This window comes from Macaca nemestrina, chromosome 2 (genome assembly GCF_043159975.1).
Source record: "Macaca nemestrina isolate mMacNem1 chromosome 2, mMacNem.hap1, whole genome shotgun sequence".
In the NCBI taxonomy this organism is placed as follows: Eukaryota; Metazoa; Chordata; class Mammalia; order Primates; family Cercopithecidae; genus Macaca; species Macaca nemestrina.
In genome coordinates, this window is record NC_092126.1 from 136395281 (window position 1) to 136415275 (window position 19995).

The following is a 19995-nucleotide window of genomic DNA, read 5'->3' on the forward strand; positions in this document are numbered from 1 at the left end:
CAACAAATAAGTGAATCATGGCATGATGACAATCAGCGGGAAAAGTGGATGGCATGGGTGGGTTAGTGAACGGGGAGGTAAACGAACGAACGAATGAATGAATGGAGTGGTTTTGAGTCTGAGCTACCAGAACTCCGAGCGCCTAGCGGCGGGCGGGTGGGCGGAGGGGCGGCTACTCCACACAGTACGGTAGGCTCAGGCTGCTCCTCCTGGAGCCCCGCTCTCACCGCCTCCCCCTCCTCTCTTCCCGCTCCTCCCTCTCCTCCCTCTCCTCCCTCTCCTCCCTCTCCTCCTCCTCCGCCGTCGCCGCCGCCGCCGGCCGCCCGCCGGCCGCCACGACCCCAGTCCCCGGCGGGCGGGCGGAGGAGGCGACCGCCGCGCGCTGCTGCACTCGTCTTGCCGCCGCCGCGATGCGCAGAGGGACCGAACCGCCTGGGGGCCGCCGCCGCCGCCGCCGCGCCGCACCATGAAGCTCCGCAGCAAGGCGGCGGCGCTGCTCCTGCTCGCGCTGGCCGCGCTGCTGCTGGCGCTGCTGTCCCTGCGCGCTGGCCGCGCTGAGCCCCCAGCGCCTCCCGCACGCCCCGCGTCCGCCCCGCAGCGCCACCCCGCGCCGGTCCCCGCGCGCTGGCCGGCACCGGGCGCCCTCCCCGTGGCCAGCCCGGGAGTTCGGAGGCGCCGGCCCCAGCGTCCGCGCCCCCGAGCGGGCCGCCGGGGCGCTGCGAGACTGGAGAAGTTGGCGAGGTGAGTCGTGGCAACCCCAGAATCCCATCTGCGGACCCGTGTCTCGCTCCCTACACCCGTGCCAAGTCCAAGGGAGGCTTTGGGCTGGAGAGGCAGACTTCCAAGTTTCACCCACGAGCTGCCCACTTCTGTTTCTTAGCCCGATAGAAAAGAAGACCCACCTCGGTGGAGTCCCTCTAACAGCTCAGTGCTGATAATCACGTACATTTTTGAAGTGTCAAGGAAAGTGGTTTCGTACATTAAATTTTTTAACTGTCAAGGCAAGGCGTATTTTTGCACTCTTGCAAACATGCACCCTTTGTTTAATTTGTCAAAAGCCATCACAGTGCAAGAATGCTTTATCTAATTCTCATGTTTCACTGGAGAATTTTGCCGAAACCTTAGATCTGATTGAGTTGGAAAAGTTAGATGTTTACCAAGGACTGGCAGCCTCTCGTTCAACCTGGAGTACCCCCATGCTTAGAACAGAAGAGACACTTGACCTAAGTTTATTAAAAAGTTCTCTGCTTGAAAGGACTGATGCGTGGCACAGAAAAGACAGAGTGGGGGTTTCCAGATCCTCATTCTGTTTCAGGCTCAAGTGTGGTCAAAGGGTTCTCCTACAAGAAAAACATCTTAACCTTCCACCTTATGTTTGATACTCTCTTTCCCTACACAAAGCTTAACACGCGGAGGCTTTTCATCAGAGCGCTTTATATTTGGCCTTAGGGTTGCTGGAACGCCCCGCAGGTTAGGGATTTGCGTTCATTTCCTTTGTTGTGGAGGGCTTTTCAACAATCCCCTTGTCTTCTAGTGAGTCTGTTTCATCTGCCCTTTCAAAACTGTTGTTTCTAACTGCCAATGCAACGTCCTCTTTTGCTGGGCTCCTTAATTTCAACCTGAAGGGAGTTGAAAAATTCCTTTTAACCATAATGACTAAATCTCTTTGGTGCTTTTACTGTAACTAAGAGAAAAGACATGAAACCTCAAGAAGTCGCTGTGTCAGCTTTTGTTTCCCTTCTGCCTCACTACAGATGGGTACTGACAAGTTTTAGAGGGAAAAAGACCCCAACAATCTGTCACTTTAAAGTACTTATAACACTTTACAGCCCCTTCTGAATGTGTACAGTCTTTAAGGATATGTCTGTTAGGAAATTAATAGGATTTCTCCTCTTCTATACTGGTGTTTCTTATGATAGATTAATTAGGGTTTAACTGCAAGTTTAATATGATTGCTAAGTTTGATGGGACAACTGGTAAGATAATAATAATAATGTCACCCTTAACATTGTTAACCTATTGCCAGGGATATTGCTAACCGCAGTAGACACAAATAGTCACAGTTAACACTTACATATACAACTACATAATCCACACCATAATCTCCCCCAACCCCCCCTACCTTTTTGTTTTTTTGAGACAAAAAAAAAATCATGGCACATGCAGTGCCATGATCTCTGCTCACTGCAACCGCCACTTCCCAGGTTCAAGCCTCCCAGGTTCAAGTGATTCTCATGCCTCAGCCTGCCAAGTAGCTTGCACACAGGCCTGTGCCACCATGCCCAGCTAATTTTTGTATTTTTAGTAGAGAAACGGGGTTTCACCATATTGGCCAGGAACTCCTGAGCCCAGTGATCCACCTGCCTCAGCCTCCCAAAGTGTTAGGATTACAGGCGTGAGCCACCGCGCCCTGCCCACACCATAACCCTTTGATAGTGGTTTTCAAAGTGTGGACTTTAGACCAGTTGCACAGGCATCATCTGGGAACTTGTTAGAAATGCAGATTCCTGGGCCCCACCCTAGCCCTACAGAATCAGAAGCTTTGGAGCGGGGGGGGGGGGGGGGGGGGGGTCAGCAACCGTGTTTTAACAAGTCCCTCCCATTGTTTCTCACGCACAACAAAGTTTGATAAAGTGCTTTGCAAAGCACCAATGGTATCCCCACTTTTCAGATGAGGAAAATATTGCACAAGGGTTAGCAATTTTTCCAAAGTTCACAGGTAACCTGGTAGAGAAAGAGAAAGATCCAGGCAGTGTGGACTCAGGTTGAGCACTTACGTGCTATGCTGATGTCATGCCATAGACTTGCCTGCAATTCGTAATTTTACTGAGATTTTTTTAAAGAAACACTAGATTTTTGGATCTGTCTCATTCTTCAAGGTGTTGAGAACAGTGGCGCAGCATCTTTTTGTCTCTATCTGAACAAAGTGGCTCTGACTAGGAGGAGATCATGAACAGAATCCAAATGGATGTTTTAGGGAAGGACTATTTCCAGGAGCAACAGTACCCTTGAAGCCATTTTTCTTTTGAACATATCTCTTAGATTATCATGGAAATCATGGCCAACACCATAGGAATAAAGAACAAAATTTTAAAACTGGAGTAAAAGACAAAAGCCACAGGAAGTCTCAGGCTCAAATGCATAAACAGTTGACATTTTCTGGGACTTATTTATTGTTTCTCTTGCTATCTCGACAGAAATGGCAGCAGAAGGCTCTGAAGTTGTGAGGGAGTAGGAGGATCTCTGCTAGGTCTCCTTTATTGCTTTCCTAATTCTGCTTGGGTTAAATTTTTGTGGTTTAGGAGGAATTTCATTTAGGGAGGGAAGAGAAAGCCTCGTGTTTTCAAAAAACGAGTGCTTTAATCTCTTTACATGGCTAGAATCCAGAAGAGATGAAGGCTACGTGATCTCATTTCTCTGGTCTGGGGAGGGTCAGGCTTGTGGTTGTAGTTAGCTGAGAGCCTGGAGTTGGATGTGACACAGTCCACCACCTGCTTACCATCCACAGCCTGTGCTGCCTCGCCTCCCACAGGGGGCTGCTGTAAGTGAAGTTCTGCCACGTCAACGCAGGAAACGTAGCACTCTCCTTCCACATCTTGTTTTCATTTCACAGAAGTTTCCAAGGACTTGCCTCGTTAGTAGGCAGACCCTTCAATTTTATAACTAGTCATTTGTATACAATCTGTCCTGTGGTGGCCTCCTTCTCTATAAATATAAAGCCAGGAGGTAAGTAAGGTCTGAGCTTTTCTGTCAAGGGGGGGATTTGAAAACGGACACCATTCTGGAAGCAGCAGTCCCAGTGCACAAAAGAAATGAAATCTTCCTTCTATTTTGGCTTATTGGTGATTTATAGCTGGCTGACTTCCAAAAAGAATCTGAGGCGACGTATAGTAAAAGACACATATACAATAAGTCCATTGAAATGGTATGAAAAATGAAAAGTCATAAAGAAGAGGGGTAAATAAATACTGTTCATCAAAAATAAACAGTACTTCTGTTAGTAGGATTAAGTGTTAAATTTAAGCCTGGCAGCCATTTCAAAAAGGGAACCTTGAGGGGCTGCCTCATTTTCACTGAATAAGAGGAAAGGTTTATCAAGAGAGATCTTTTTTTTTTCCTAAAACTGAATCATAAAATGAGAATTGTCCTTGGGAATAGATTTTAGACATTAGAAGACTCGCTCTAGGTTGCTTCTGAAAACTCCTCCTTGAGCCTACATGTGGAAAAGGAAGGTTAACTGCTAATCAGCGCAATATAGGAAAGAAGTTGGCATGTGGAGTTCAGCAAATTGGGTTCTAGTCCAAAGCCATTTCACCTTATTTTCTTCATCTGTGAAATGAGCAAATTAATCCAAAAGTTGTCTAAGATATCTTCCAGCTCAGACATTTGATGATCCTGTGATGAGATCATCAAGTTTAGCAGCAAAAGCCCAACAATGGCTATTGCATGGCCCTTTGTGCTAACTCTTGCAAAATCACTGTTTCCCATTTATGGGCTCCATCCTAGGGCTCTTACTGATTACTCAACCGCAACCCTGTCGTGAACTTTATTCTTTTTCTTCTGTGTTGGCCTGGATATTGCTGTTTCTCTTAAAATATGGCTTCTAAGGGAGACTTAAGCTACCTTTAAGCCCTGTAGTTTTCCTCTGCCATTTTATTCCATAGTCATTCAGCAAATGTGATTGCACATTTACTCTATCAGGCACTCCTGGTACAATGGTGAATGGAGTTGCTGCCCTCCCAGAATTTGGGGATGAGGGAAAGGAGACAATACAAAAACGCATTACACTTGGCAGCCTCCCCAGCTGCTCCAATGAAAGGAAGCATGTGTCTCATCAAGAGGCACCATTTCCTGCAGTTCCCTTTGGTGTCTGAGATAAGTCTTCTCAGAGTGTTCAAACCTGAATAAAGGTCTCACTAAAAGGGATGGTGTTCTGTAGCAAAATGCTTCATCTATGTCCATCCTATAATTAGCTAATAGCCCCAGAGCACATTAAAGGTGTCTGGATCTTGAGTACTGTCTATGATACTATGTAGTGTGAGTCTTGATTCTGTCCACAATTCATTTTTGTTGATTGGTCCATGAATCCCCTCGATCACCCTCCACACCTACTCAGTCAGTAAGCCCTATTGGTTCTATCTCAAAAATATATCCCCAGTTCCACCATTTCCACTCCATAGTTACTTAGTGAGGTCCTAACCGCCATCATTCCCTAGCTGGACACCTACAGGTGCCTACTCTCCGGTTTGTGTGGTTCCACTCTAGCGCCCTCTACAGTCCATTTTCCTTACAGCCGCTGAAATAATCTGTAATAGGTAGACCAGATGGGGTCCACCTATTTGCTGGTTAAAGCCCTCCAGTGATTGACTTCCTATCACACTAAGAATAACTTTAAGTTTCCCTGTGTGGCCTTTGAGCCCTTGCCTGATCTCAACCCCATTTAGTTTTCTGGCCTCCTCTTCTACCACTCCCCATTCACTTACTCTGCTTCAGCCACACTGGGCTTCAAATACACCAAGCCCATTCCTGCTTCAGTAGTATGCATCTCTCTAGTGCTGGAATGTTTGCGCACATCCTAGCATGGCTAGCTCCTCCGTTTCTTTCAGGACTGTTCTCAAATATTTTCTCCTAAGGGGGTCCTCGCCATCACTCTCTTCTGCCTTACCCTGTTTAGTCTTTTGTTTTTCAGAGCACTCATTGTGTGAATATTGTATGTTCTTTGCTCCTGCCCCCTCATGTACACTTAACAGTGTTCTTCTTAAATCACTATTTCACTGACTCCTAAAACAGAGATGATCTCATAGTAGATACTCAATACATATTTGTTGAATGAACTAATGAATGGGTGCAGGAACTGCCTGTGCCAGCCCTGTTCCAAGATTTACTTATAATATTAAGTTCCTTATTATCTAGTAATATTTAAAATGGTCCCATACCCTTTTGAAGAATAGTAAGGGTCTTTAATAGTAACACCATTAAAAGAGAGGGACGTTTTTCCTTTTAAATAGGTTTTATTATTTTTTATTACTTTTGGGTTTTTTTCTTTTTTTAGGATAGTGTCTCACTGTGTCGCCCCAAGAGAGAGTCTAAGCCCACCATGATGATCCATGCCTTTCATAATATGAGCTTCTTGTATCCAGGACTAAGCGTGTCAATACACTCATTTCTCTGCCAACAGCTATTTGTCTACAGGTGTGTCATATGACCCAAACTGGCCCAATCAGCCAGAAGGAAAGAACTTATTTTACATTATTAAACAAAAGACTCCATCTTCTAGATACAACCAAGGAAATAAATAGCCCCAGCTGCCACCATCATTGTAAGGGAATCATCTTTAGGATGAAGCCATCTGTTTGGGCAGTAGAGAAAGAAAATACAGGTCCTTGAGGACACCACTGAGTCCCAGAATCAAGGCATCCTGAGATCTAACGTTTCTTGGGCCCTGTGTTGGAGTTGAGAGTTCTGTTCTTGCATCCAAAATCATCTTAGCTGAACCAGATGATTCTTTTAAATCAAAATCTTGGGACTATTGATGGAGAGAAAGGGGAATAGTTGGGTGTGGGCACCCAGGAAGTGAGCATCCACCACACCCCAGAGCAGCCATTATGTGCACTTGACCTTATCAAAGCCTGCGGGTGACTTACCAGGGGTAGGTTCCTGAGCAAAATCAGAGCTTTTCTTAAGGATTTTTAAAAATTGGGATCAGAGACTATATGCTGACTCAGCAACAGCTTGAGCATACCTTAGAATGACCCTGCATGCCAGGTGCACCTGAATGTGTGTTCCAACCTAGGGAATCCTGGAGTGGCCAACCCAGAGATTCATGCTTATGTTCTATGAGGAACATCTGAGCCCTCGTCCTGCCCCGTGGAACACGGGCTATGCAGGGGATTAAGGCCTTGAGTTTTGGGTTGCATGAAGATTGCCAGGTGGAGGTTGTTGAGGGGAGGGTGGTAAGTGAAAACGCTATAATATGTAAACTGCACACCTTTTGCAAACAGTTGCGGTTGTTCTGCCCAGCCCTTCCCCACTGGGCTGTGCAGTCATCTTGTCCAACCCACCGCCACTGCACTGCATGTAAGGCGGTCCTCCTGCCCAGCCCACTGCCACTGGACTCTCTCCCTTATATGGAAGCCCCCAGTAAAACCCCAGGTCTCATTTGCTGGCTCTGGGTCTCTTCTTCAGCCTCTTGAACCTGGTGCCTTCCCCATTGAGATTAATAGGGGTTTGGTACAACGGAGACCTAAGGGAATAGCATAAGGGCAGATTGTTTCTAGTGGCTGAAGCTGTAAGTTAAGCAACTCAGGGACTGCAACTGTATTTCTGCCAGTGGGGAAGGCTGTTCTGCAATAGGAGCTAATGGAAACCAAGATGGTATGGAGAGATGAGAAGTGATGCAGAGCAACCCAGATGGGGTGGGGTGGGGTGGGGTGGGGTCAGGTGCGCTGGCAGTGGTGTGCAGGCCAGCGGGGCGGGTCCGGGGCTGGGTGGGGGTGGTGGGCAGCTCCCAGCACTGTTCCCAAGGCCAGCTTCTTGCTTTTCACTGTCTCAACCATTTCTAGATTCTGTGATGTAATGAATTCCCCTCTTTTTCTTAATCTAGTTTGACTTGCATTTGTTACTTGCCACCAGAGAGTCCTGACTAATTTGAATATGTAGCACCTGCTTTTAACACCTTTACTAAATTCAGTAAATACTGGCCATATTGACACTGGGCCTTTTAAAACTCACAGGTGAGAGTCTTTGGAAGAGAATTTGAGAACAGATTTGTTTTCCTTAAGAAGACTTCATTTATAATTCACTGTAAAAAAGACAAAATTTTATGTTGTATGTATTTTAGCACAATTTTACAAATAATATAAAGAAAATAAGATACTTCTGTTGAAGAGAATATTCATTTTACGTTTCCCTTAAATATTCCCCAGCATTTGTTTCAGATTATGAAGTTCTGAAAACTCCTCCTGGAAAAAGAAGTTTTTTGACATGATACCTTCATTGGGAGCTGCTGATTTTGTGCCAGTAAAGAGTGACCTTCATATATTTCAAGTGACTTTTAGATGATCCCCTATCTCTTTTAGCAACATGAGAGACTGTAATCTCATATGGTACAATTTATAAACCAAGCTTTACATAAGACGATAGAGAATACATAATCCAAAATATGACTGTCTTTTATGAGTGAGAAAACTGAGATCCGAGAGGTGAAATAATAATGTACATAAAGCACCTAGCACAGTAGGTTAGCTCATGGGAGTCACCAAATGATTTGCTGTTCTGAGTACTATTATTATCCATCATTGCATTGTTAGGAATTGAGCCATAACTAGACCCAGCTAAGTACCCGTGTGACTTTGAACAAGTCAGTCCTCAGCAAATTGTGGCTTTCTCAGAAATAAGCTCAGTGACAAAATGAGACAATGCAGGTAAAATGCTGACACCAGAAACTCCCAGCAAGTGTTAGCAAGGGCTAAGATACAGATTCAAGGCTGGGCCTGGTGGCTCATGCCTGTAATCCCAGCACTTTGGGAGGCTGAGGCAGGAGGATCGCTTGAGCCCAGGAGTTAGAGACCAACCTAGGCGACATAGTGAGACACCCATCTCTATTTCAGTTTTATATATATTTTTTAAAATGCAGATTCAAGCAGCCTTTTCTTGTTGGGATAGGTATGACTTGAGGAAGCTGAGACTCAGCTTCTGTATATAATAAAGGGTACACCAATCTCAGTCTCCTGGTACTCATTACAAGCTGAAGGAGTGTGGCCAGGCGCGGTGGCTCATGCCTGTAATCCCATCACTTTGGGAGGCTGAGGCAGGCAGATCACTTGAGATCAGGAGTTCAAGACCAGTCTGACCAACATGGTGAAATCTGGCCTCTACCAAAAATACAAAAATTAGCTGGGCATGGTGGCAGGCGCCTGTAATCCCAGCTACTCTGAAGGCCGAGGCAAGAGAATCGCTTGAACCTGGGAGGCGGAGGTTGCAGTGAGCTGAGATTGTGCCTCTGTACTCCAGCCTGAGTGACGGAGTGACACCTTGTCTCAAATTCAAACAAAACAGAGCAAAAGGTTTACTAGCAGTTCAAATCCGGTTTGTAGTAAGATAGAGTATTGATACATAAAATAATGTGCTTTTTGCTGCCCTGCCTATCCTGGTTTTGGCATGGATATAACGTATTTAGAGGAAAATGAAGGCTTCTGATGAATTTCACATTAATACTTAATTATGATGATAACTAATATTGAATGATGATTTAAAATATGCCAGGTACCTTATTAAGCACTTCACTGCATTATTTCATTTAATCTTCATAATAACCTAGGAGGTAGGAACTCATATTGGATAAGGCAGAACTCTTTCAGTTGCACGTGATAGAATGCCAGCTCATCCGTTTGTATCGCTTAGTCATAAAAGGGGTTTTAACTGGCTCGTAAAACTGGAAAGTGCAAAGAGATAAAGCTTCAGTCACAGGTGAGGCCAGGATTTCTAACCATCTTGCCTCCTTTTAGCTCTGCTTCCTTCTGTGTGGGCGACACTCTCAGGTCAGTTTTCTCCATGTAATGATTCCCAATAGGTCTGGGTGTGCAACCTCCTCTTCTAGTAGCCCCAAGGGAAAAATTCCATCCAGCAAAAGTCCCAGGGCTGCCTCCGTTGACCTCACTTGACTAACATGTGTTTCCAATCACCGACGGCTACACATGAGATGTGCCTACAGCTGGTGGGGTGAGGGGCAGCTGATTCATCCCCTCCAAGCCTCATGAGCTGAGAACAGAAAAAGAGTGGTGTCCCCAAAATAAAATTAAGGCGCTTTTACCAGAAAGTCCTAAACACGGATGCCAGTGAGAAATCCCAAAACCCAAAGCAGATGTCCATTACCATCGGTATGCCCATTTTACAGATGAGGAAACTGAGGGCTAAAGGTGGTTAAAGCACGTACCCAAGATAGGACAGTCAAGTGGCAGGCCTAGAATTTGAAGCCAGGTCTATGTGCTTTTAGAGCAAAATTGCTGACCACCATGCTGTAGCTGAGAACAAATGGCACAGTTTGAACCATTTGATAGCTTTCTAGAACCTCTCTAGTTTTTTTTAATTGTTCAGATTTGTAAGGAAAAAAACAAATTATGAAAATGATCCTACTTCAAGTTTAAAAGTTTTTATATATTTACATATGTATATACACACACCCACGTATATTGGGTATAACTCTGGAAGACAGCATACCAAAATTTTAACAGTAGTTATGAAATTGGAATTGAGTGCCCCCCACTTTTGCTGGTGGTATTTAAAACTTTTTCTATGATATATGCACTACTTGTATATGCATTAAATAACTTAAAGTATAGAAATTACCATAAAAATTAAAAATCCCTTGATGGCCTGAGGCTTAGGAAGCTGGAAATTAGTTGGGGAGACCATTTTTCTTCGTTTCCTCCCTCTAAGCTTTAAAGTCCTTCATGTTCTTCTTCAGGAAATGAGACAGAAATGCTCCTTTGCGGAATATGTAATCCTCATCTAGTTCTTCTCCCTCGTATGTCAACAGCCATTTATTTCAAACTAGCACTGCCGATTCATATTTTAAAATCTCAATAACATGTTAATTTGGAAAGAAGAAGGAGATGGAGAAATAGAGTCTGCTGTATGTCAGGAACAATCATAAGGGAAAAAACGAAATGAGAATAGTCCAGGTGCCTTCGTAGAATTCTAGAGGGGGAATAAATCAACACAAATGTGAATAACCTCTGCGAATGGCAAATGGGTGGATTAGGAAGGTAGCGTTGGCAAAGGTCTGTTGTGGAGATCGTTCCCTGCACACGAGCACCGGGGGAGGCGTGGGAGACCGAAATGCAGTCCATGCCAGGAGCCCTGCGTAGGGGCTGCATCTGCTCACAGAGGGCTCTTTTTCTTTTCTTTTCTTTTCTTTGCTTTTCTTTCTTTTTTTTTTTTTTCAGGTGCAGTTTCACTCTTGTTGCCCAGGCTGGAGTGCAATGGTGCGATCTCGGCTCACTGCAGCCTCCACCTTCCAGGTTCAAGTGATTCTCCTGCCTAGGCCTCCTGAGTAGCTAGGACTACAGGCATGTGCCACCACGCCCGGCTAATTTTGTATTTTTAGTAGAGACAAGGTTTCACCATGTTGGTCAGGCTGGTCTTGAACTCCTGACCTCAGGTGATCCACCTGCCTTGGCCTCCCAAAGTGCTGGGATTACAGGCGTGAGCCACCGCGCCCAGCCAGAGAGGGCTCTTTTTCTAACTTACTTGTGTGTGGTTCCAAATACAACATAATGACTAAAAGCATGGCCTCTTAAGTCTAGCTCTCTGGGTTTGAATCCTTGCTGTGACACTAGTTTTAAAGCTTATGTATGTGCACAGTGATGTCTAAAAGCACACACACACACGTATACACATAGTTGTAATTACCAACTTTAGGCTCTGAACAGCTACCATGCATTAGACCTAGACTTTGTTTAAGAATACAGCCTCATATCAGATCTCATGAGCCAAGCTAAATATGTACTATTAATAATTAAATACATTTATCAAATAATGTCATGAAGCCCCCCATGGAGTTTTTTGGCACTCTCTTGGCATTATTCATATAACACCATGACTTCGAGGCAAATGCCAGCTCTTCTGTCTATCTTGAAAGATTTATGATATTTGATTTAACTCGAACCCATGGGTCATTAAAAGTTATTTAACTGTTAGCAAAGTCCTTAGTGTCATGTGTGGGTTCTGAGTGAAGAATCTAATCATGGTGTCAGGGGAGAAAATTTTTGTCAGGGGATTCATGCTTTCCAAAGCCTGTGGTTTGCAGGGAACTTTAGTAGTGACTCTCACTGCCAACACTTGACATGGCTATAATTATCCCTCTCCGGACTCTTCTTCCAGGGGCCATATCAAAGTGTTGTTTCCGCTTCCTGAACTGCCACTGTGTCCTCATTTGCAGACTTTCTCCATGTTAAAATAGCAAAAATGGTTTCATCTTGCAAAATACTCCACTAGGGAGGGGGACATCACTAGTCTATTCTTCCCATAAGGTGAGCATATTCAGCTTCTTAAAATTCATCTTCTACCATTTTTCCCCCACGTATTTCTGTTTCCTTCTGTAAGTAAAACTAGTTGCCAACAGCGCAGTTTAGGGCTGTATTTGAAAGAAGTGCAATTTTCCATCCAACTTTCCCTGCCAGTCTGTATGGCAGCCTCAGGTTCACCTGAGTTAATTTAGCTTGACAGCTCAGGAGAAGCACTGATAAGAGAAATAGCAGGAGATGGCAGAAAAGAGGGTCTGAGTAGAACCAATTACTCGCTTTAATAATTCAGTGTATTTTGCAGTAATAGGCTACAAAGTAAATAGCACTACACATAAATGCCGTATTTCATTATTTATACACTCCAGAAATTGAAGTTTAATTAAGTCGCACGCTTGAGACTTCTAAGCGATTAAGGAGACGCTTGTCTCAGGCACCATGGAGAGGAAGCATGGAAGTTGCTACTCCCTCCGAGCCTTCTGTGTTATTCTGAATATCATTTTTCATTTGAGCTTGGGGAACACTTGAGCCAGGACAACTAGGGCAACGTTTTACAAACCTCACTCATTCCCACATGGCATCACAATTCTTTTTTTTGAGACGGAGTTTCCCTCTTGTTGCCCAGGCTGGAGTGCAAATGGTGCAGTCTCGGCTCACTGCAACCTCCACCTCCCCAGTTCAAGCGATTCTCCTGCCTCAGTCTCCCAAATAGCTGGGATTACAAACACCTGCAACCACACCCATCTACTTTTTTTTTGTATTTTTAGTGGAGACGAGGTTTCACCATGTTGGCCAGTCTGGTCTCAAACTCTTGACCTCAGGTGATCTACCCGCCCCAGCCTCCCAAAGTACTGGGAATACAGGCGTGAGCCACCACACCTGGCCCACAATTCTTATGATATTGCTATACTACCATTACCTGCTTTAAAAATTTTTACAACATCTATCCATGTTATAAACGTTAAGTGCATTGATGTATTTATTTATTTAATAACAACTTTATTGCAGTTTAACTCAAGTACCTTTTAAAAGTATACAATTTGGACCAAGCACAGTGGCTCACACCTGTAATCCCAGCACTTTGGAAGGCCAAGGTGGGCGGATCATGAGGTCAGGAGTTCAAGACCAGCCTGGCCAACATGGTGAAACCCTGTCTCTACTAAAAATACAAAAAAATTGGCTGGGTGTGATGGCTCACCACTGTAATCCAAGCACTTTGGGAGGCTAAGGTGGGCAAATCACCTGAGGTCAGGAGTTTGAGACCAGCCTGACCAATATGGTGAAACCCGTCTCTACTAAAAATACAAAAATTAGCCGGGCGTGGTGGCAGGCGCCTGTAGTCCCACCTATTCAGGAGGCTGAGACAGGAGAATTGCTTGAACCTGGGAGGTGGAGGTTGCAGTGAGGCGAGATCATGCCACTGCACTCCAGCCTGGTGACAGATCTAGACTCTGTCTAAGAAAAAAAAAGCTGGGCATGGTGGCACACACCTGTAATCTCAGCTAGTCAGGAGGCTGAGGCAGGAGGATTGCTTGAACTGGGACCTGGGAGGCAGAGGTTGCAGTAAGCCAAGATCACACCACTGCACTCCAGCCTGGACTACAGAGCAAGACTCTGCATCAAAAAAAAAAAAAAAAAAAAAAAAAAAAAAAAAAAGTATACTATTTGGTCATTTTTAGTTTATTCAAAGAATTGTGCCTCCATCACCCCCATCGAATTTCAGAACATTTTCACATTTTCTTTTTTTTTTTTTTTTTGAGACAGAGTCTTGCTTGCTCTGTCGCCCAGGCTGGAGTGCAGTGGCACGATCTCGGTTCACTGCAAGCTCTGCCTCCTGGGTTCACTCTGTTCTCCTGACAGCCTCCCGAGTAGCTGGGACTACAAGCGCCTGCCACCACGCCCAGCTAATTTTTTGTATTTTTAGTAGAGACGGGGTTTCACCATGTTAGCCAAGATGGTCTCGATCTCCTGACCTCGTGATCCACCCACCTCGGCCTCCCAAAGTGCTGGGATTACAGGCATGAGCCACTGCTCCCAGCCATTTTCACATTTTCATTACCCTAAAAAGAAATCCTGTACCTCTTAAGCCATTAGTCACTTCCCATTTGCCCCTCCCCTTAGTTCCTGACAATGATTAATCTACTTTTTTACCTTTTTATTTTTTATTTTTTTGAGACAATGTCTTGCTGTGTCGCCCAGGCTGGAGCGCAGTGGTGCGATCTTGGCTCACTGCAACTTCCACTTCCTGCGTTCAAGGGATTCTCCTGCCTCAGCCACACAAGTAGCTGGGATTACAGGCATGCACCACCACGCCCAGCTAATTTTTATATTTTTGGTAGAGACGGGGTTTCTACATGTTGGCCAGGCTGTTTTCAAACTTCTGGCCTCAAGTGATCTGCCTTTCTCATCCTCCCAGAGTGCTGGGATTACAGGCAAGCACCACCACCCCTTGCTAATTTTTATGTTTTTAGTAGAGATGGGGTTTCTCCATGTTGGCCAGGCTGGTCTCAAACTACTGACCTCAAGTGATCCACCTGCCTCAGCCTCCCAAAGTGCTGGGATTACAGGGGTGAGCCACTGCACCTCGCCTCATTAATATACTTCCTGTCTCTGTGGCTTTGCCTATTTTGGACTTTTCATATATGTGGAATCATAAAATATGTGGCTTTTTACATTGTCATTACGTTCACAGGTTTACTGTTTTCAAGGTTCATTTATGTTGTAGCACACATCATATCATACTTGATTCCTTTTTACTGCCAAATAGTATTCCATTGTATAGATATTTGATGTATCAGTTTACCAGTTGATGGACATTTAAGTTGGACTTTTTGACTATTGGGAATAATGCTGCTATTTGAACATTTGTGTACAACCTTTTATGTGGACACATGTTTTCAGTTCCTGTAGGTATCTAACTAGAATTGTTTGAACCCAGGAGGCAAAGTTGCAGTGAACTGGGATCGCACCACTGCACTCGAGCCTTTGCCACACGACGAGACTGCGTCTCAAAAAACAAAACAAAACAAAAAAGAGTAAGAAAATATTAAAATTCTTAAAAAGCATCAAGCTGAGACTTTATTGTTGTTGGTGTTATTGAAAAAGCACCGCAAATGGAATAGCTTTCTCACTGTGTAACTCGGTGTTACTTGCTGTATTGGAGTCTAAATGTTTACTAACACCTATGCATCACCCCATTGGAATACATGGAAATTAGGAGGCAGTAGGTCTTACGCAAGACCATTTCCACTTACATAGTACAGGTAATCCAGAGATGGCTGGGGTAGTGTTTGTTACACTTTTTGCTTTCTTCTCGTAGTCTGATGCTTTCCTTTAGAACTTGGGTAAATTTGAGAAACCATCAAAATTGCTACTTTCTTGAAAGGATCATAGATATTAACTCAGTAATTCCAATTCCATTTCTGGAAATGTAAGTCTTAAGGAAAGGAGGAGAGGTGAGATGTGAGCTCAGATCCCTGGTTCCTGACCATAGCTGAACCATATGAGTGGTGTGTAGTACAAGTGTGTTAGTATGCAGACTCCAGGGCCTCACCCAAGACCCATGGAATCAGAATCTCTGTGGGTTGGGAGTCTGCAGAATAACAGACACTGCAGATGATTATGATGCATGGCCAGGTAGGGAATCCCCTGCCCTACATGGTGTCTGGCATCTCTTCCAGCCACAAAACTGGAAGAATGGTCACGATTTGGGCAGGGGTCATAGCAGTGAGCAACAAGGAGGGAATGGGTTCAGTGGGCATTTCAAAAGATAAATGAAGTGAATATGAGCGAGGCAGGAAGAGTCAAAGTTGATTAGAAACATCTTTTTAGGACCTATGTTATGACTCTTATTATTTTGATTGCTAAGTTGTAAGTTTGTTTCAAATTGGTTTAAGCAAAAGGGAGTTTACTGGCTTAATAACTAAACTGCCCCAGATTAGGGTCAGGTGCACCTAGATCCACGTAGTCATGGGAGATCTGCCCTGCCATCATCCGACTCTGCTTTTCCACTGTGATAGGTTGACTCCTGTTCAGGCTGTACCAGCATGGTTACCAGGATCGTTGCCATCAGCCCCTCCCTTAGCAACAGGTCCTTAAAATTTCTGGACAGCAAATGTTCACTCCAGTCCCCTTTTATAAAGTAAAAATAAGAACGTAAATATTAACCATCAGTCACAGCAGTGCTAGAATTCCCTATCACCCATTCCCTGCCCAATCCTAGTCATTCAAGGGGTTAAGGGGTCCTAGGTACCTAGACTGCACTCCCCTGGATCCTCACAGTCTTGAGTGACATTTGAGAGTGCCATCAGTAGGAGGTGGTGAAAGGCACACCACACCGGTGTCCTTAAACTTTATTATGCATTGTGACTGCACAGCACTAACACTGATTACCTAAAGCCTGAGATTTTTCATGTAATGTGAGAAGTAATAGGGTGAGGCCAGCAGAGGTCTCGTTAAATCCCAACCACTGATACTTGAACTGGCACCAGGAGAGGTTTTATTTTTCTTTTTTAGTACCTGTCACCAGACACTGTGAAAGATTGTCCCTAGCCCCTGCTTTTTGTACTGTGCAGACCCAAATCACTGAAGCCTGCAAAGAAGAGAAGAGGTGACCTACTGTCTTGCAGGGCAGTGCATGCTTTTTTTTAATTAAAAAAAAAAAAAGTCAAATAGTTTGGGGCCACAAAAAGTAAAGATAATAACAAGATGAAGTGCCCACCACTTGACTTAAGGATTAAGATTTTAATCAGAAATAACCACTATCCGGCCGGGCATGGTGGCTCATGCCTGTAATCCCAGCATTTTGGGAGGCCAAGGCGGGCGGATCACTTGAGGCAAGGAGTTCAAGACCAGCCTGGCTAACATGGCAAAACCCCGTCTCTACTAAAGATACAAAAAAAAAAAAAAATTAACCAGGCATGGTGGCCTCCCGCTTGTAGTCCCTGCTACTTAGGAGGTTGAGGCATGAGAATTGCTTGAGCCTGGGAGGTAGAGATTGCAGTGAGCTGAGGTTGCAGTGAGCTGAAATCACACCACTGCATTCCAGCCTGGGCAACAGAGTGAGATTCTGTCTCAAAAAAAAGAAAGAAGAAAAGAAAAGGGGAAAGGAAAGTGGAAAGGGGAAAGGAGAAGGGAAAGGAGAAAGGAAAGGGGAAAGGAAAGGAAGGGAAGAGGGAAGAGGGAGGGGGGAGGGGGAGGGGAGGGGGGAGGGGGGAGGGAGGGGAGGGAAGGGAAAAAAATAACCATTCTCCTGCATTTGTTTTGTTTGAGACAGAGTCTCACTCTCACCCAGCTGGAGTGCAGTGGCACCATCTCAGCTCATTGCAACCTCAGTCTCCTAGGTTCAAGCAATTCTCCTGCCTCAGCCTCCCAAGTAGCTGGGATTACAGGCACATGCTACCACACCCAGCTAATTTTTGTATTTTTAGTAGAGACAAGGTTTCACCATGATGGCCAGGCTGGTCTCAAAGTCCTGACCTCAAAGTGATCTGCCCACCTCGACCTCCCAAAGTGCTGGGATTACAGGCATGAGCCACCGCACTGGCCTGTTGTTTTTCATCCTCTTTGGCCTTATGTTGGTACATATCAGTCTGGTTTATTTTTTTCCACTGCTATATGGTATTCACTTTAAAAACATAGCGAATATATTCACTTTTCTCCTTTGCATAGTCACTGAAGTTTATTACCTATTTTTCATTATCAATAAACGGCACTGCTGTGAACATTCTTGCATAGGTCTTGTGCAAATGTGCAAGATTTTCTTCAGGTTATATATGCAGGAGTTGGACTGGAGGGGTGGAGGGTGTACATCCATCTTCACCTGTGTTAAATGTTGCCAAATGGCTCTCCAAAGTGTTCAGTCCAACTTACACTGCCCCCCACCAGCGCCTGAGCTGTCCCCTGCCCCATATCCACGTGAAAGCTCAATATGGTCCAGCTTCTATTTTACTTTGTAATTTTTGCCAGTCTGAAAATAAAAATAAATCTCTTTATTATTTGGATTTGTACTTCCCTGATTACTAAGATTAAAACTTGTTATCCTTGCAGAAGCCTGATATGTAAAGCTAAACTAGATGGAGTCGTTCTGTTTGGGGGCAGGTGAGGGTGTTCGTATTTAAGATATCTAAGTGATTGCCTTTATGGTCTTAGTCCATTTGAATCATATGCATATCCCTAAATATTGGGCATAATCTTAAGCAAATGAGTTTGCATTAAATCTCTTTCGTAGTGTTTTTCAGCTAGTGTCTTGACTGATTTTTAGAGATTGGCTGTCATTTTAGCATCATCTTTAACATATCCTTCACATGTGAATTGGGAGTTGGCTTAAATAGCAAACATGAAAACCCACCCATGAAGCCAAGGAAGAGACCAGGCCTGTGAGTCTTGTAGGCAGGGGTCCTCACATTCTTCAGGCAGATCCCTGATTTAGTGCCTTTGTTCTGCTGTCCCCTCTGCGTGGCATGCTCCTCCCCGCAGATGTGCATATGGCTCCCTACCTCCCCTCCTGTAGGTCATTTGCAGAGCTCACCTTAGTTAGGCCTTTTCCAACTTGGCACTGTCGGGAATATGCTGCCCCAGCCTGCCAGCCGCTCCTGGTACCCCCATCCTGCTCCACTATGTATTCCCTTCATAGTACTTATTACTGTCTAGCTTTCTATATAAATTATTTAGTTACCATCTACTTTGACTCTTATTTATTTTTGTGTTTCCCTTATTCCTTGCAGAATGTAACTTCCTCCAGTGCAGGCGTCTTTGTTTTGTTCACTACTGTCTTTCTATTATAATGCCTACACATAATAGTACTTAGTAAAGATTTGTTGATGAATAAATGGTCTGGAGTTAGCAAGGAAAAGAGGGCAGAGAAGAGCATTTCTGAAATAAAGAGAGACAGACAATGTATGTGCCAAGACCTGGAGGCAACACAGCGTGGTCACTTGCGCTGGAAGTGAAACAGAATATGACTGTGATTATGAATGGCCGCCTCTCCAGGTTGGGGTACTGGGGGCAGTTGTGAGAGATGTAAGTAGCAACCATAGTCAGCAGCTTCGACTTGATCTTGGGGGCACTGGGGAGCCCTTGCGTGATTTTAATCAAGAGAATAACACAATCCTATTTGCATTTTAGAGGAACATCACCCTGGCACCAACCAGGAGAAAGCATAGGCTGGGGGTTAAAGATAAGATTGGAGACAGGTGGACCACCCAGAGGGCTGTCTCAGTGATCCAAGGGAAGGGAGATGGTGGCCTCACCAGATAATGGCAGGGAGAATGGAGAGAAGTGGACAATTTCCAGAGATACTTGAGATGTCTCTACTGTCTTTTCCTGTGATCCCCAAAGTAGATGGAATCCAAGTAACTCTCCGCATCTGGTCTTAGCTGAGCCATGAGACTGTGCTTCTGCTAAGCATGCTCATAAGTAATCAAATTGGGAAGCTTTCCAAAATGCTCCACCCACATCTTCAACTTTCCTCCTGGTGAAAGAAATCTGGAGCAAGACTGCCATTATTCAGCCATGCAGTGAATAATGGAGCAGCAAGCTGATTGAACTCGAAGTTTTTGGAAGGATGGTAGCATTTGACATCCAAGTTCCCCTGGTCTCCAAATCTTTTGTGCAAGTAAATTAGTTTCATTTGTCTCAGGGCACCTTTTCCAGGCCAACTTCTTCCAACTTGCCTGCAAATGTTTCTCTGTGGTGTGTTTGAGGCTTGGCTGCATCCCCTGGTCTGGAACAAATCTTTTATTACTAGGAAATAGCTGGATGATGATTCTGGACCCTTGGACCCTATCCCTCTGTCAGCTGTTAACTCAGTATATGATACCTTGATCATTTTCAGTTTAACCTGCCCCCTCTCCTGCCTGTTTCTCATTAATGTGAATTTCATACTGGAAGATGAATTTCATACCCACCACCTCACCAGTATTGGCGAGACAGTCAGGATTAACACCTGTTTCTTCAAGACTCTCCTGAGATG

General features: G+C 44.6%; 1 protein-coding gene across 6 annotated transcripts in view; it reads left to right on the forward strand.

Moving 5' to 3' along the window:
- The first annotated feature begins 275 nt into the window (after positions 1 to 275).
- The window catches only part of LOC105479588 (glucoside xylosyltransferase 2), a 91394-nt gene continuing 71674 nt past the window's right edge, over positions 276 to 19995 (forward strand). For 5 of the 6 annotated variants that reach the window (XM_071092085.1, XM_071092087.1, XM_071092086.1 and 2 more), the window contains exon 1: positions 452 to 741. In XM_071092085.1, coding sequence (XP_070948186.1) covers positions 467 to 741 — 275 coding nt within the window. In that variant the 5' untranslated portion in view covers positions 452 to 466. Of the gene's footprint in view, positions 742 to 19995 lie in introns of all 6 variants that reach the window. The other variant, XM_011737607.3, reaches the window with a different exon arrangement.